This window comes from Cetorhinus maximus, chromosome 2 (assembly GCF_964194155.1).
Source record: "Cetorhinus maximus chromosome 2, sCetMax3.hap1.1, whole genome shotgun sequence".
NCBI classification, from domain to species: domain Eukaryota; kingdom Metazoa; phylum Chordata; class Chondrichthyes; order Lamniformes; family Cetorhinidae; genus Cetorhinus; species Cetorhinus maximus.
In genome coordinates this window covers 185582973-185599430 of record NC_135880.1, presented here as the reverse complement: position 1 = coordinate 185599430, position 16458 = coordinate 185582973, and the positions used below count along the sequence as shown (strand labels likewise).

Below are 16458 nucleotides of genomic sequence, written 5' to 3'. Positions count from 1 at the left end.
CTCTGCGATTGCTACCAGCACAAGGTGGAAATGGAGATCAGTAATCCAAGTCTACAAAGTGGGATTCAATCTTCCTGAAAGTAGCCTCTTAGAATGTCACAGGATACAATTAAAACCGTGGCAACTGCAACTTCACTGAAAAACTTGGAAGATAAAAGCTCACAATAAATTACCCAAATGTTTAAACTGATACCTGTGGAATAATTTAACCATACACTATAACTCCTCTCATCATTGACAAGGTACAGTTAAGTAATGGAAAAGGTACAGTTAAGTAATGGAAAAGCTACAGGAGATGCCCGTTACAGACACTAAGATACAATAGCCGGGATTTTCCGGCACCGTCATGACGGGATCCAGTGCAGGAGATTGGGCAGCCCAGCCTAAAGTCCATTTACTTTGGATGGCACTGGACGATCCTGGTGGTGGGCAGGGCTGGAAAATCCCGCCCAATGTCTTTCAACCTATCTGATCCTAGTCAGACATGATTAACTCAAAGCGCTGTGTGACTGTCTAAAGGATACAAATGAGGTTCTGCGTGCTGTTGAACATGGAGACTCCAGAGAAGAAACCCAGCAGCTCAATTAGAAACATGCCCAGAGTCACCGACAATGCCACAATTAATCTGGAAGGAAGCAAAGGAACAACAATCAACAGACATTCAAGAGAAACCAATAAATTATTGTGCACAGACTACTTGAGAAAACGTGGAACCAGATATGCAAAATGTGTAACACCAGCAAAACACAGGAGAGCCGTCTGTCTAACATGCCTAATTTGTCATTCATAACAAAAACAGAAAGAGCTGAAAAAACTCAGGTCTGGCAGCATCTGTGGAGAGAGAAAGAGTGTTAATTTTTCACGTCCAATATGATTCTCCTTCAGAACCTCTAATCTGCCATTATATTAGCCACCATTAACCACACCTCAATTTATTCTGTTTTTGATTTCATGATACAGTTTATTATATTTAAAAATTCATTTAGTTTACGTTTTTAGATTATATCTGTGATTTGGAATCCTTCCCTATCTATACCAAGATTCAATGACTCCTCACCCTTCTCAATGACAGGGAATATAATCCAAATTTACCAAATCTCTCATCATAACTCAGTCCCATCATTCTCTGAGTCGTCCTGCTGAACTGTCACCGGACCTTCAGCAAGGTCAATACAGCCTCCCTAAGGAGAGATGCCCAAAACTGAAGGCCTGGCTAGTTTTTGTATAACAGAAGGAGCACTTCCTTAATATTAGATTTAGGTCCATAATAGGCATAGCAAGTGGCATCCTTAAGAGTCCAACAAGACAGGCTCCACATGTGCACTCGTGTCATGCCAGAAGTGCTTCACTCACCATACTGGGTCAGACTGCTCAGTCAGTGCCTGGTGTGACCTTTAAATAGCTGTGAGGCCCACTGTTCATGCCAGTCAGGGGCTGAAAACCTGTTTTGAAACCAATGGATAAATTGGCTTACTACCGACCTTATTATCCGAAAAAATTCTTATTTTTCAATCATCTTGATATATAGCCGTGAGGATCAGGAGTGCTACTCCCAACTCACATTAGAAGTGTAGGCTGATGATGGCTATCAGCAGCCCCTTCCCAGGCTCCCGAGGCCAGTATCTGAACTGACTGATCTTGTTACCCCAGGTCGGGACTGCAAATAGCACCAGTGCTCATCCGTACTGTCCTAAAGAGGATAGTGGACCAATTTGCCATGGTCTTCTGTCAACCTCATACGCAGCACGTACAGCACCAGGATAACACCCCAATTCATAGAGTCACAGTCATGGCACAGCAGGTGCCCATTAAATCCATGCGGCTTTCTGTAGAACAATCCAATCCAATCCACTCTAAGCTGTAGCCCTGTAAATTCATTTCCTTCAAGTGCCTTTCTACCTTTTGAAACCACCGCCAACATCCTTATAGGCGGAGAGTTCAGGTCATTACCACTTGCTTCGTAAGAAGCTCTTCATCGCCATGCATCTCTTGCCCAAAACCATAAATCTGTGTCCCCTTGCCCATAAGCCATCAGCTAATAGGAACAGCTTTTCTTTGTCTACTTTATCTAATCCTATCATAATCTTTTATACCTTCATCAAATCTCCCCTCAGCCTCCTTTGTTTCAAGGAGAATAACCCCAGCTTCTTCAACATAACTTTGCAGCTAAAACCCCTCGACCCTGGAACCATTTTAGTAAATCTCCTCTGCACCCTCCCAAGGACCCCACATCTTTCCAGAAATGTGGTGACTAGAACTGGATACAATGCTTCAGTTGCAGCCTAACCAGAGTTTCATAAAATAATTCAAGCGCAATCCACTTCCTAGACCAATGGCTCTTGTGATGAAGTCCAGCTTTTCAGAGTCTTAACTGAGCACTGGTGAGGGAGCTTTAAGGGTTAATTTCTATCTAAAGTCTAGCCTTTTCTTTTCTTTGATTTAGCAATTAACTAAAAAAAACTTCTCAAGTTAAGTGAAGTTAAGTTTTATTCAGGCCTTAAAACAGGGGTATACAAGCTCTCCGAGAGTAGCTGCAGCTAGTTAATTAGGTAGCTAGCTTAAACTGACTTTTCAGAAGCTTGAATCAGTTGTTTTTCAGAAAGTATAAATACAGGCCTTCCTCAGTGCTGTTTTGTCTGCCGAGTGCTGCTTCAAGTGCACAGAGTGTAATGCGGGGGTTTGGTGAGTGAGGGAGTTCAGTGAAGAGGGGAAGGATGTGCTTCTTTCTTTTTCTACCTTTTTCCAACCTCAAGTAGCTGGTTCTTACTTCAGTACAGGGGAAGTTGTTGATTTTTGAGTAACTGGTAAGATATTCTATTTATTCTAATTGTAATAAATAGTTTCTAAAGTTACAGTATGACAGGTCAGCTGGTCCATGGAATGTACATCCTGTGGTACATGGGAATTCATGGAGGCACCAAGTATTCTAAACGAACATATCCACAGGAATTGTCACCAGCTGTAGAAGCTTAAGCTCTGGCTGAAGCCACTGTGGTGCATCTGCAAGACTTAGAACTATGTGGATAGCATGTTTAAGGAGGTGGTCACACTGCAGGTTAGGAGTGTGCAGGCAGAGAGGCAATGGGTGACCTCCAGGCAGTCCAAGAGAATCAAGCAGGTAGTGCAGGAGTCCCGAGTTTGTCTTGCTTGCCATTTGGTTTTCCATTTTGGAAACTGGTAAGAGCTATGGTTCTTCAGGGGATTGAAGGCAGAACCAAGTCTGTGGCACATCGGGGCGGCTCAGCTGCACAGGAGGGAAGGAAGAAGACTGGAAAAGCAATAGTAATAGGGGAATTCAATAGTCAAGGGATCAGACAGATGTTTCTGTGTCAGTAAATGTGACTCCAGGATGGTGTGTTGACTCCTTGGTGCCGGGGTCAAGGATGTCACGGAGCAGCTGCAAGACATCCTTCTGGGGGAGGGTGAACAGCCAGGGGTTGCGGTCCACACTGGTGCCAATGACATAAGTAGGGAGAGGGATGAGGTCCTGAAAGCAGATTGTAGGGAGTTAGGAAAGAAATTATAAAGCAGGACCTCAAGAGCAGTAACCTCAGGAATATTGTCAGTCCCACATGCTAGTGAGCATAGGAATAGGAGGACTGATTGATTGAACATGGATAGAGAACTGGCGTAGGAGGGAAGGCATCAGATTTCTGAGGCATTGGGGCTGATTCTGAAGCAGGTGGGGCCTGTACAAGATGGGAAGGTTACACCTTAACAGGACCGGGACTAATATTCTCACAGGGAGATTTGCTAGAGCTGTTGGGGAGGATTTAAACTATCTTGTCAGGCGTTGGGAACCTAAGGGTAGCTTAAACTGGAAGGAAGTAAAGATGGCAACAGGAAGAATAAAGTAGAAAGCAAAATTAGAAGGCAGCGAAACAAAGGCAAGCATCAACTAGGCTTCGAATGTGGAATAATGTCAAAAAGACAAAGTGAAGGGCACTCCATCTGAATGCACGCAGCATTCACAACAAGGTAGATGATTTAAAGGCACAAAGAGATAAATTGATATGATCTAATTTCCATTATGGAACCGTGGCTATAGGGTGATCAAGACTGGGAACTAAATATTCAAGGATATCCGACATTTAGGAAGGACAGGCAAAAAAGGAAAAGGAGGTGGTATTGTACTAATAATAAGTACATTAGTAAGGGAGGATCTCAGATCGGAAGATCAAAATGTGGAATCTGTTTGGGTGGAGCTAAGGAACAGCAAGGGACAGCAAACATTGGTAGGAGTTGTTTATAAGCAACCAAACAGTTGTGGTGTGGGGCATGGTATTAAATCAGGAGATTAGAGAAGCATGAAGCATGGGTAATATAGTAATCAGGGGTGACTTCGATCTGCATATAGACTGGATAAACCTAATGAGCACTAATGCTGTTGAGGACTAGTTTATAGATTGTGTTGGGGATGGTTTTCTATAGCAGTAAGTTCAGGAATTGACTAGAGAACAGGCTATCTTAGATCTAATATTATGTAACGAGAAACTGCTAATTAATAATCTTGTTGTCAAAGAACCTCTAGGGATGAGTGACCATAATATGATAGAACTTTACATTCTGTTTGAAAGTAAGGTAGTTCAGTCTGAAGCCAGGGTGTTAACTTTGAACAAAAGAAATTATGAAGTTATGAGGGGCAAACTAGCTGAGGTGGAATGAGAAAATACATTAAAAGGTATGACAGTACATGGGCTATGGATATTATTACATAGTTTACAGCAACTGTGGCTAACAAAGGAAGTTAAGGATTGTATAAGATTAAAAGAAAAGACCCAGAAATAGTAGCAAACCTTAGGATTGGGAGGGTTTTAGAATACAGCAAAGGAAGACTAAGAAACTAATAAAGAGAGAATAGAATATGAATGTGAACTAGCAAAAAAACAAAAACGGACTGTAAAAGCTTCTATAGTTACATAAAAAGGAAACGTTTGGCTAAGACAAATGTGGGTCAGTTACAGGCAGAGTCAGGAGAATTTATAATGGGGAATAGAGAAATGGCAGAGAAGCTAAATGTTTACTTTGTGTCTGTCTTCACTGAGGAAGAAGCAAGATATCTGCCAGAATTAGAGTTCCAAGGGACTGGGGAGAATAAGGAATTGAAGGAAATTAGTATTAGTAAGAAGGTTGTATTGGAGAAATTAATGGGATTGAAAGTTGATATATCTCCAGGGCTTAATATTCTACATCCCAGACCGTTGAAAGAGGTAGCTATGGAGATAGTGGATGCATTGGTGATCATCTCCCAAAATTCTAGATTCTGGAGTGGTTCCTGCAAATGTCACCCCACTATTTAAGAAGGGAGGGAGAGAGAAAACAGGGAACTACAGGCCTGTTAGCTTTACATCAGTAATAGGAAAAATACTAAAATTTATTATAAAGTATGTGATAAATGGACACTTGCATAATAATGATCTGAATGGGCGTAATCAACATGAATTTATGAATGGGACATCATGTTTGAAGAACCTGTTGGAGTTTGAGGGTGTTACTAACAAAATTGATTAGGGGAGTCAGTGGATGTAGTATATTTGGATTTTCAGAAGGCTTTTGATAAAGACCCCACAGGAGGTTGGTTAGCAAAATTAAAGCACATGGGATAGAAGGTGATATACAGGCATAGATTAAGGGTTGGGTAACAGAAGACAGGTCATTCTCACATTGGCAGGCTGTGACTAGTGGGGTACCACAAGGATCAGTACTTGGGGCCCCAGCTGTTCACAATATATATCAATGATTTGGATGTGGGGACAAAATGTAATATTTCCAGGTTTGCAGATGACACAAAGCTAGGTGGGAACTTGTATCATGAGGAAGTTGCAAAGTGGTGTCAAGGGGAGTTAGACAGATTTAGTGAGTGGTCAAGAACATGGCAGATGGAATATAATGTGGAAATATGTAAGGTTATCCACTTTGGTAGGAGGAACAGATGTGTGGGGTATTTCTTAAATGGTAAAAGATTAGAAAGTGTAGATGTACAAAGGGACCTGGGTGTCCTCGTCAATAAGTCACTGAAAGCTAACATGCAGGTGCAGCAAACAATTAGGAAAGCTAACGGTACGTTAGCCTTTATCAGAAGAGGATTTGAGTACAAGAGTAGCGAAGTCTTGCTTCAATTGTATAGAACCTTAGTTAGACCAGACCTGGAGTACAGTGTGCAGTTTTGATCCCCTTACCTTAGGAAGGATATTATTCCATAGAGGGAGTTCACCAGACTTGTTCCAGGGATGGCAGGACTTTCCTATGAAGAGAGATTGGGGAAACTGGGCCTGTATTCTCTTAGAGTTTCGAAGAATGAGAGGTGATCTCATTGAAACCTACAAAATACTTAAAGGGGTAGGCAGGGTAGATGCAGGTAAGATGCTTCCCCTGGTTGGGGAGTCTAGAGGACGCAATTTCAAAATAAGGGGAAAGCCACGTAGAACTGAGATGAGGAGAATTCTTTTCACTCAGAGGGTTATGAATCTTTTGGAATTCTCTGCCCTAGAGGGCTGTGAAAGCTCAGTCATTGAATATGTTTAAAGCAGAGATTGGTATTCAGCAATCTGTCAATGACCTAAAGGGATGTGAGGAAAAATACACCGAAGTGGGTGATCACTCATGATTGTATTGAATGGCGGAGCAGTCTCGATGGGCTGAATTGCCTACTTGTATTCCTATGTTCATTCTGCTTTCTGATCAAGAGGCAAGTTGCTGGGTTTACAAGATTAAAGCCCATTAATTTAAGTATAATTTGTTTGAAATGTTTTGGCATCACACCCTCAATAATGCTTGGAACAACATCAGGCTACTTTGTGCAGCAAGGCTGCCTGGCAAATCTCTATTGTACCATTTAGTTTATAATGTCTCATGTTTTGGAAGGAAAAATGAGACAATTATAATTTTTCTTGGAATATGAGCAGCACTGGCAAGGGAATGTTTATTGCCTAGGCTTGGTTGCCTGACAGGTAGCATGGAACTGGAGTCACCTTCACAGAAGTGGCAGGATCCCTTCCCTGATGGGCATTAGTGAGCCAGTTGAATTTTTATGACAATCTACCTGGCCCACTCATCATTTTCTGTTGCCAGATACAAATTACCATATGTTCTGAATTTAATTTCAATGAAGATACTGTACATCATATCAACTGACGTTTGAAACAAGAGACAGACTGGTCTCATTCTTTTTCTAATTAAAGGGAGGCTCTGAGAGATGCTAGATTTGAGGACATGCACTCTATAACAGGCAAGATTAGAGCCAATCAGTGATACTGACAAGCAAGTGAGATAGGACCACACAAGTTACAATCCCTGTGGGGTAACTGTAAACCAAAATAACTACATTTACTGAATACCCCAAAATGAAGAAATTACCAACAAGATTCCGCTTCTTGTAGCTTTTACTTAACACAGTCAGAACCAATGCAAATTTGAATGAATTAAAAGGCAAATGATACTTCAAATAAAAAGGTAAATCTCACATTAATCATTGCAACCAAGATAGATTGCTATTAAAGCATTCGCATCATCCTCCACAAAAATGTGACACCACGTAGCTACATTGTTCCAAAACATGCTGTTCTTTAGTCAAGCAGAGTAGGTCCTATCCAACAACAGCTTTCACTTAGAGTTTCACAGTTACGAACATTATCAGCAAGAAACACTTCTACAAACCCTCTCTCCCTCGGGTCAAAAAAGTCCTGATGGTGTAGCTTTCCAGAGTTCCTTTTCAGCTGCCCAACCAAAAACACCTTGGTTCACAGTTGGCCACTTTTGGTAAAGCAATGTGCTCTTTAGTGTCTCTGAGCTATTCACACTGCTTTCCAGGTTGTAGATCTTTTTAGCCAGCTCGGACAGTCCACCATGAGCTCCCGTCTCCTTTTCTGCCAAACAGAAAAGCTGACTCTCTTCCTGCGAGTGATTACTTCTTCTACTCTCAAAACTCGAGTTCCTCTTTCTGTCTCTGTCTGCTTTCTTTGTGTTTGCATCTGTGTGCTGACTGCCTTCTCCCACCAGCTCCTCTGCTGATAGCTCTCCTTTGTGTTTGCAGCTCTCCTATGCATCTGCCAGCCACACAGCTTCTTTCTTAACTTTCTTCTTGTTGATACTGCTTCCAGGTCAAGGGTCACCAGGTCACATAGACCAGTATTTCTTATCCAAGAAAATTAGAACTAAACTCAAGTTCTTTTCGATCATTCTTAAAAACAATTATAGACTCCACAGACCCTTTAAGGAAATTACAAAGTCTTCTTACTGTACTGCTTCTGGGACAACAGGTGTCACTGATGTTAAGATGAATGGGAAATAGACTAAACTCTATGAAAATGGTATTCTGTTCACTTGAATATCTATATGAAATAAACCAATTGGTTTACAAGTGTCCTTATGTTAGGAGACATGGTAGAAAGGGGTTAATATGTAGTTCCAGCAGAGGATTCTAGGAATTTATTTTCTCTACTAACATATTTCAGTGGATCTCACTTGAAAGAAATGCCTGCTACTTCACCCATATCAATCAATACAACTGTTAAAGAACAAATTGTCATACTGTCATTGCTTGAACTCAAATAAATATAAGGCACTCATTCCATTAGAATGATCATAAAGCTGACTTCCAGAAGATAACAGGAGCACATGGGGAACACATGAGATTACAATACCCACTGCACACAAATACCTGCAAAGAGGCGCTTGAATTTTCTGCCAGGAAACGTCAGGATATCAGCAAACTGATTGATTGTAAGCGCAAGACTTTCTGCGCCTGGCGGAATGACCAAAACTCAAAACAAAAGAAACTGACTTGCCAACAAGCAAAGGCAGAGGTACAAAGATGCACAGATGACATGAACAACTTGTAGCTGGCAGATAAGGCAAAGGAAATTCAACATCTCGCTGACATGAATGATATCCGTGGCTTCTTCACTGTCACAGAGACCATTTATGGCCCAAGTAATCAAGGGCCAATTCCTCTGAGGCCCTAACAATGGGGGAGGTCTACGAACAAATGGGGCAGAATTTTCCGTTTGATGTTCGGGGGGCGAGCCCCACACGTCTGTGCGTAAAATGACACATGGTGACGTTGGGCGAGCGTCCCAACGTCACCGCGCACCATCGTAATATTTTGCTGGGCGCTCGCGCGATGAAGTCCGACGTATGCCCGCCTTTAATTAAGAGGCCAGTTGAGGCCCTTTAGTCTTCAATCGATGCCGATTTTTCAGTGCCCGTTCGATCTTTGGGTCGGTGCACAGGCCCAACAGGCAGGCAGGGAAGAGACTTTTCTATTAAGCTCATCCACGGGCGGGATAAGAGGGCTTAGTGGGGTCATGAATCTGCTTTGTGAAGTATTTATCGGAGAAAGTATTTTAAACTTGCTTGTGTGATCTGCAGTACTTCAGAACTCATCCCAGGAGCCTTTTCTGGACTTTTAACCTTCAGGTCAGCACTCTGCAGCGAGGAACCTTTTGCTGGCCTATAACTTTCAGGAAGCCTTCCCTTAGCCTGGATTTGGGATCTGATCTGTCCACTGGAGGCAGCTCCTCTGAGGAAGAAGGGAGGGCTCGAAGGAGGAAGAGGCCAGGAGTGCACACTCAGCCTCCAGGGGAGCCACCTTTGGTTGGACAGGCACGGGCACAAGGGGCACAGGGCCAAGAGGTAGTCCAAGGTGGAGGGGGCCACAGAAGACACCACGATCCTGCTACCAGGGTATACAGGCGGCGAAGCAGTTACCTCAATATGTCTGAGGTGCAGTGCCGAAGGAGACTCCGACTGTCAAGGGAGACAGTCAACTATATCTGTCAGATGATTGGCCCTGAGATCTTCCCTAACTGTGGGTGGACACCCCATGCCAGTGACGCTGAAGGTCACAGCTGCCCTCCACTTCTATGCCTCTGGCTCCTTCCAGGGCTCGGTGGGTGATCTTTGCAGTGTCTCCCAATCAGCTGTACACACTTATGTCAAGCAGGTCACTGACGCTCTGTTCAGGCGTGCATCCATTTCCGCTGGGACCAGGCAAGCCAGACACAGCGAGCAGCCTTTGCTGGCTTCCCCCGTGTCCAGGGTGCTATAGACTGTACACATGTGGCCATCAAGGTGCCAGCAGGTGAGCCCGGTGCCTTCGTCAACAGGAAGGGCTTCCACTCCATGAACGTGCAGATAGTGTGTGACCACAGAATGCTGATTCTACAAGTCTGTGCAAGGTACCCAGGCAGCTCCCACGGCTGAGCAGCGGTACAATAGGAGCCACGGCTCCACAAGGGCTGTGGTGGAGAGAGCCATCGGTCTTCTCAAGATGCGCTTCTGATGCCTGGACCACTCAGGGGGCGTACTCCAGTAGCCCCCAGATCGTGTCTCGGTGATAGTGGTTGCATGCTGCACTCTCTGCAATCTTGCGCTGAAAAGGAGGGACACAGTGGACGATGAAGATGTCGACGCAGTGGCTGAGTCCAGCAATGATTCCAAGGATTAACAATGCACAGGGAAATGCTGAGGGGGTAGACGCTGACCCGGGACTACTCCAAGGAGGCAGTAACACCCGGGATGCTTTAATCCAATGAACCTTCAGCTAGCACAACACAGATGGATCACCTGGATTAGCCTAGCCTGGCGCCTCGATATTCGACACCTAAGTGCAAAATCTGCCAGGTCATCAGCAGGAACTAAGGGCCTTGTATATAAAGTTGAATGTCCAAAGAAACACTCATGACACTTTTCTTAAACATACACATGCAGAAGAAATGAGCCACCCTCACCCATGGTCACATATCTGGCATTTAATGTGTGTTTCAGAAATTCTCACAATTATTAAACACTAGTGTAAACAATCAAAAATAAATCATAAGGACCTAATCTCGGGCCAACACAAAAGCACCAGTGAAAAACCCGTAGTGTTCCTAATGTGCCTTATGCTTTCGTTTCCGGGTGCTACATCTTGGTGCTGCCCCATCGCTTGGAGTGGCATCTGAGACAACCTGCTGACTCAGCTGTCCTGTTGACCTCGATGACCTTGGTGGTCATCCTCTGGCGCGTGCAGCCTGTGCCGGCCCCGCCTGGGAGGGAGCTGCCAGTTCCACAGCTGGCATCTCCCCAGTCGTTGCAGCCTCATCGGATGATACGCTCACTGGGAGAGGGATGGAGGAGCTGGTGCTCTCATCCAGAGCGTCCTGAGAGGAGCCCGCAGAGACGACAGGCAGCTGTCGCCTTGGACCTCCCTGCTCACCATGGATGGATGGGCAACGAGCTGGGAAGCTTGCTACCCAGATCATCTCCCACAGTGACCAGCTGAGCTCATTGCCAATGTGAGGGCTTGCTGGTCAGAGCATATCCTCAGGAAGCCCTGGCAGATCTCCTAGAGTAGAATCTCCAGGAGAGACGCCACTTTCTCCATGGAGGACACATGGCACTCGGACATGAGGCTCATAGCTTCAGCGAGCATCCGCGTAGACTTCTCCACCACGGAGACCAAGCCAAGCACAGCCTCATGTATCACACCCAGAAACTCCCGCACACCCGGCCACATTTCCTGCAGCTGCTGTGTCGTGGGCAACTCCAGAGGCACATCATCAGGCACCAACTGAGCATGTGCCTGGTCCTTTGCAGTCCTCCGACTGCTGGCGCCATGGGCACTCTCTGTCTCTGCCAGCTCCTTGCGCGACTGTGAAGTGCCCTCACCACTGCGCCCTGGGACACTAGCCAATGTTCCAATTCCCGTTGAGATGCTAGTATCTGTGCTGGTGACTGCCTCGCAGAAATGGTGTGACGCTGGTGAGTTCGAGACTTCAGGTCCCTCAGGAGTGAGAGGGGTTATCTGCTGCTCCTCCTCCTGGCCATGCTCCGATGATGCTGAAAGGAAGAACAAGGACAGTGGATCAGTTAGCGTGCACACACTGACAAACTTCATCCCTGTCCCCCCGACTCATTATGCGCTCAACCTTACAGAACCAATTGACACGAAAATTGTTGGGGTGGTAAATAGTGAGGAGGATACCCTTAGATTACAGGAGATGGGCTGATCAGTGGCAAATGCAATTTAATGCGGGTAAGTGTTAGAGGTGATGCACTTGGGCAGGACAAATAAGGCACGGGAATACATTATGAACGGTAGGACCCTGGAAGGTTATGAGGGTCAGAGGGACCTTGGTGTGCATGTCCACTGGTCCCTTAAGGTAGTGGGACAGGTAGATAAGGTGGTTAAGAAGGCATATGGAATACTTGCCTTTATTAGCCAAGGTATAGAATATAAGTGCAGGGAGGTTACGCTGGAACTGTACAAAATGTTGGTTAGGCCACAGCTAGGGTATTGCGTGCAGTTCTGGAGTCTGCATTATGGGAGGGATGTGACTGCACTGGAGAGAGTGCAGAGGACATTTACCAGAATGTAGCCTGGGCTGGGGAGTTTTAGTTATGAGGAGAGATTGGATAGACTGGGGTTATTTTCCCTGGAGCAGAAGAGATTGAGGGAGGACATGATTGCATAAAATTATGAGGGGCATAGATAGGGTAAACAGGAAGGAACTTTTCCCCTTGGTGGAGGGATCAATAACCAGGGGGCATAGATTTAAGGTAAGGGGCAGGAGGTTTAGGGGGATGTGAAGAAGAATTTTTTCACCCAGAGGGTGGTAGGAATCTGGAACTCTGCCTGAAAGGGTGGTAGAGGTAGAAACCCTCATAACATTTAAGAAGTATTTGGATGTGCGCTTGCGATGCCATGGCATACAAGGCTATGGGCCTAGTGCTGGCAAATGGGATTAGAATAGTTAGGTACTTGTTTGACTGGCACAGACTCGATGGGCTAAAGGGCCTTTTTCTGTGCTGTAGGCTTCTATGGCTGTATGACTCTATGACCCAGCAATGTTGCAACAATAACTAATTTAACAATCTTCAGTGCTATGGCTGTTGGGAGGACAATGCGGACTTCACTGTTGGCCTTAAATACCTGGCCGTGCCACCCCAATCTCACCGACTCCAGTAGATCTGGGTGCATGGTGCCTCTCTAGCTCAAGGGCCTCCTGTTCGAAACGGCTTAATATGGAGAGCTGTGCCTGGCCGCCTCCAGTCCTTGCACGCTCGGACACATTGTGAGCATTCTTCTCCTGAAAAAGAGAGACGACCATTCATTTTCATCATGAACTCTGCTCGCACACACCACACCCCAACCAGAGTGGGGAATATCAGGCCTCCAGTGCCTCCTCTCCCTGCTGCTGCTGATCACTCAGGCCAAGATGCTAGGCCTGCTCCCCACCCCCCCAACACATGCTACGTACATCACATTAGGAACCACACAGTATTTCCTCCCATAGCAAGGAGGCACAACCACGTGCAGCTTAGAGGGCAGCAGATGGTTCTTTGCCATGACACCTTGAGGCTCCCCTTCCACCATCTCATCACCCTGAATAGGGCATGTTTTGGAGTTCTGAATATGCACCTAGCTGCAGCTCCTCTAGGTTGCTCCCAAACTAGTCATGTGCGACTAAGAACAACACTGGGGAGAACTCATCTCATGACCCACTCAGGCTGTCCTCAGCATGGGTACTATCTGCTTGGCCACCCAGCAAAGGAAAAATGCCCTAAATTATTCATTGCAGTAACAACACTAAGACTTGGAGGGGTTGGGGGGGCGCCTCAGACGGTAAGGCTACCTGCTGGGTTAAATGCCCAATGCAAACATGGTACTCACTCTGCTAGAGCGCAACAAATCGTTGAAGTGCTTGCGACACTGGATCCAGGTGCACTGCACCACGTCACGGGAGCTCACCACCTCAGCCACCTCCTCCCAGGCACGTTTGGTCATGTGGGGGGGGAGGGCAGTGGCCTCCTCCTGGGCGACCAACACTTCCCGCCGTGCTGCCACCTCCTCGAGGAGAGCAGCAAGGCAGTCATCAGAAAAATGAGGGGCGCTTTAGCACCCCCCCCTCCGCTGGCCTTCCCTCCAGCCTGGCCGGCACACCTGAACCCCTCTGGTGCGGCCTAAAACTGGCCATTGTGAGCAGTCTACAGAAGGCTACCAGGCTTTCTTTTAAATGGACTGCTGGGTCGCCATTGGGCCCGGCGGTCTGTGCATGCCCGCTGCCGCCCGCGCACTCCCACTATCCGCGGGAGTTGGCAAATACGCTGGGTAGGCCTTAATTGGCCCACCCGTATAAAATGGCGGAGAGGACCCGATCGCGGGCAGTGATTGGGTCCGCACCTGTTCGTGCTCCCCCCGGCCCCACCAACGGAAAATCCTGGCCATGGAGTAAGAGCAGGAATAGGCCACTCAGCCCCTCAAGCCTGCTCCACCATTCAATAAGATCATGGCTGATATAATTGTAACCCCAACTTCACATTCTCACCTACGCCTGATAACCTTTCACCCCCTTGTTTATCAAGAATCTGTCTACTTCTGCCTTAAAAATATTCAAAGGCTCTGCTTCGACCACCTTTTGAGGAAGAGAGTTCCAAAGACTCTCGACTCTCAGAGAAAAAGTTTCTTCTCATCTATTTTTAAATGGGAAACCCCCTATTTTTAAACTGTGACCCCCAGTTCTAGATTCTCCCACAAGAAACATCCTTTCCACATCAGCCCTATCAAGACCCTTCAGGATCTTGTGCTTCAATCAAGTCACCTCTTACTCTTCAAAACTCCAGTGGATATAAGCCTAACCTATCCAACCTTTCCTCATAAGACAACTTGCTTATTCCAGGTATTAGTCTAATAAACCTTCTCCGAATTACTTCTAACGCATTTACATCCTTCCTTAAATAAGGAGACCAACACTGTACACAGTACTCCAGGTCTTACCAATACCCTGTATACCTGAAGCATAACCTCCCTACTTTTGTATTCAATTCTCCTCGCAATAAACGATAACATTCTATTAGCTTTCCTAATTATTTGTTGTACCTACATACTAACCTTTTGCGATTCCTGCACTGGGACACCCAGGACCCTCTGCATCTCTCAGCTCTGCAATCTTTTACCATTTAGATAACATGCTTCTTTTTTATTTTCCTGCCAAAGTGGATAGTTTCACATTTTCCCACATTATACTTTGTCAGTTCTTTGCCCATTCACATAACCTATCCATGTCCTATTGTAGCCTCATGTCCTCTTCACAGCTTGCATTCCTACCTTTGTGTCATCAGCAAATTTAGCAACCATATCTTCAGTCCCTTCATCCAAGTTATTTATATAAATTGTAAGCAGTTGAGGCCCCAGCACTGATCCCTGTGGCACACCACTCATTACATCTTGCCAACCAGAAAATGACCCATTTATGCCTACTGTTTCCTGTTAGCTAGCCAATCTTCTATCCATGCCAATGTGATACTCCCTACACCAAGAGCTTTTATTTTCCACAATAACCTTTGACGTGGTCCTTATCATATGCCTTCTGGAAATCTAAGTATGGTACATCCACCAATTTCCCCTTCATCCAGAGCACATTACTTCTTCAAAGAATTCCAATAAATCGGTTAAACATGATTTCCCTTTCTCAAAACCATGTTAACTCTGCCTAATTACCTTGAATCTATCAAAATGCCCTGCCATAATTTCTTTAATAACACCTTCTCACATTTTACCTATGACAGATGTTAAGCTAACTGGCCTGTCAATTCCTGCTTTCTGTCTCCCTCCCTTTTTGAATAAAGGAGTCACATTCGCTATTTTCCAATCTAGTGGAACCTTCCCTGAATCTAGGGAATTTTGGAAAAGTAAAACCAAAGCATCAACTAACTCACTAGCCACTTCTTTTAAGATGCTAGGATGAAGCCCATCATGTCCTGGGGGCTTGTCAGCCTGCAGCTCCAACAATTTGCTCAGGACCACTTCCCTGGTGATTGAAATTTTCCCGAGTTACTCCCTCCCTTCCAATTCCTGATTTATAGCTATCTCTGGGACAGAACCATGGAAGAGTTAGAGCACAGAAGGAGGCCATTCAGCCCATCTTGTCCATGCCAGCCTGAGGACACCCAGGTGCCCTTTCTAATCCCACCTTCCTGCACCCGGCCCATAGCCCTGCAGCTTACAGCATTTAAGGTGCAGATCCAGGTACTTTTTAAAAGAGTTTAGAGTTTCTGCCTCTACCACCAACTTGGGCAGCAAATTCCAGACACCCACTACCCTCTGCGTAAAAAAGTTCTTCCTCATATCCCCCTTACACCTTCTGCCACTTATCTTGAATCTATGTCCCCTGGTTCTAGAATTCTCCACCAAGAGAAACAATTTTATCCTGTCCACTCTATCTATTCCCCTCATAATTTTGTACACCTCAATCAAGTCACCTCTCAGCCTTCTTTGTTCTAAGGAAAATAACCCCAACCTATCCAATCTCTCCTTGTAGCTACACTTTTCTAACCCTGGCAACATTCTTGTAAACCTCCTCTGCACTCTCTCCAGAGCTATTACGTGCTTCCTGTAATGTGGTGACCAGAACTGCACACAATACTCCAGTTGTGGCCTCACCAGTGTTTTATACAATTCCAACATTATATATATCC

At 45.4% G+C, this 16458-nt stretch overlaps 1 protein-coding gene across 3 annotated transcripts in view; it reads right to left on the bottom strand.

Moving 5' to 3' along the window:
• The window catches only part of tmem107l (transmembrane protein 107 like), an 88381-nt gene that overhangs the window by 41204 nt on the left and 30719 nt on the right, over nucleotides 1–16458 (bottom strand). For all 3 annotated transcript variants that reach the window (XM_078530526.1, XM_078530535.1, XM_078530544.1), the window contains exon 4: nucleotides 525–625. In XM_078530526.1, coding sequence (XP_078386652.1) covers nucleotides 525–625 — 101 coding nt within the window. The remainder of the gene's footprint in view (nucleotides 1–524; nucleotides 626–16458) is intronic.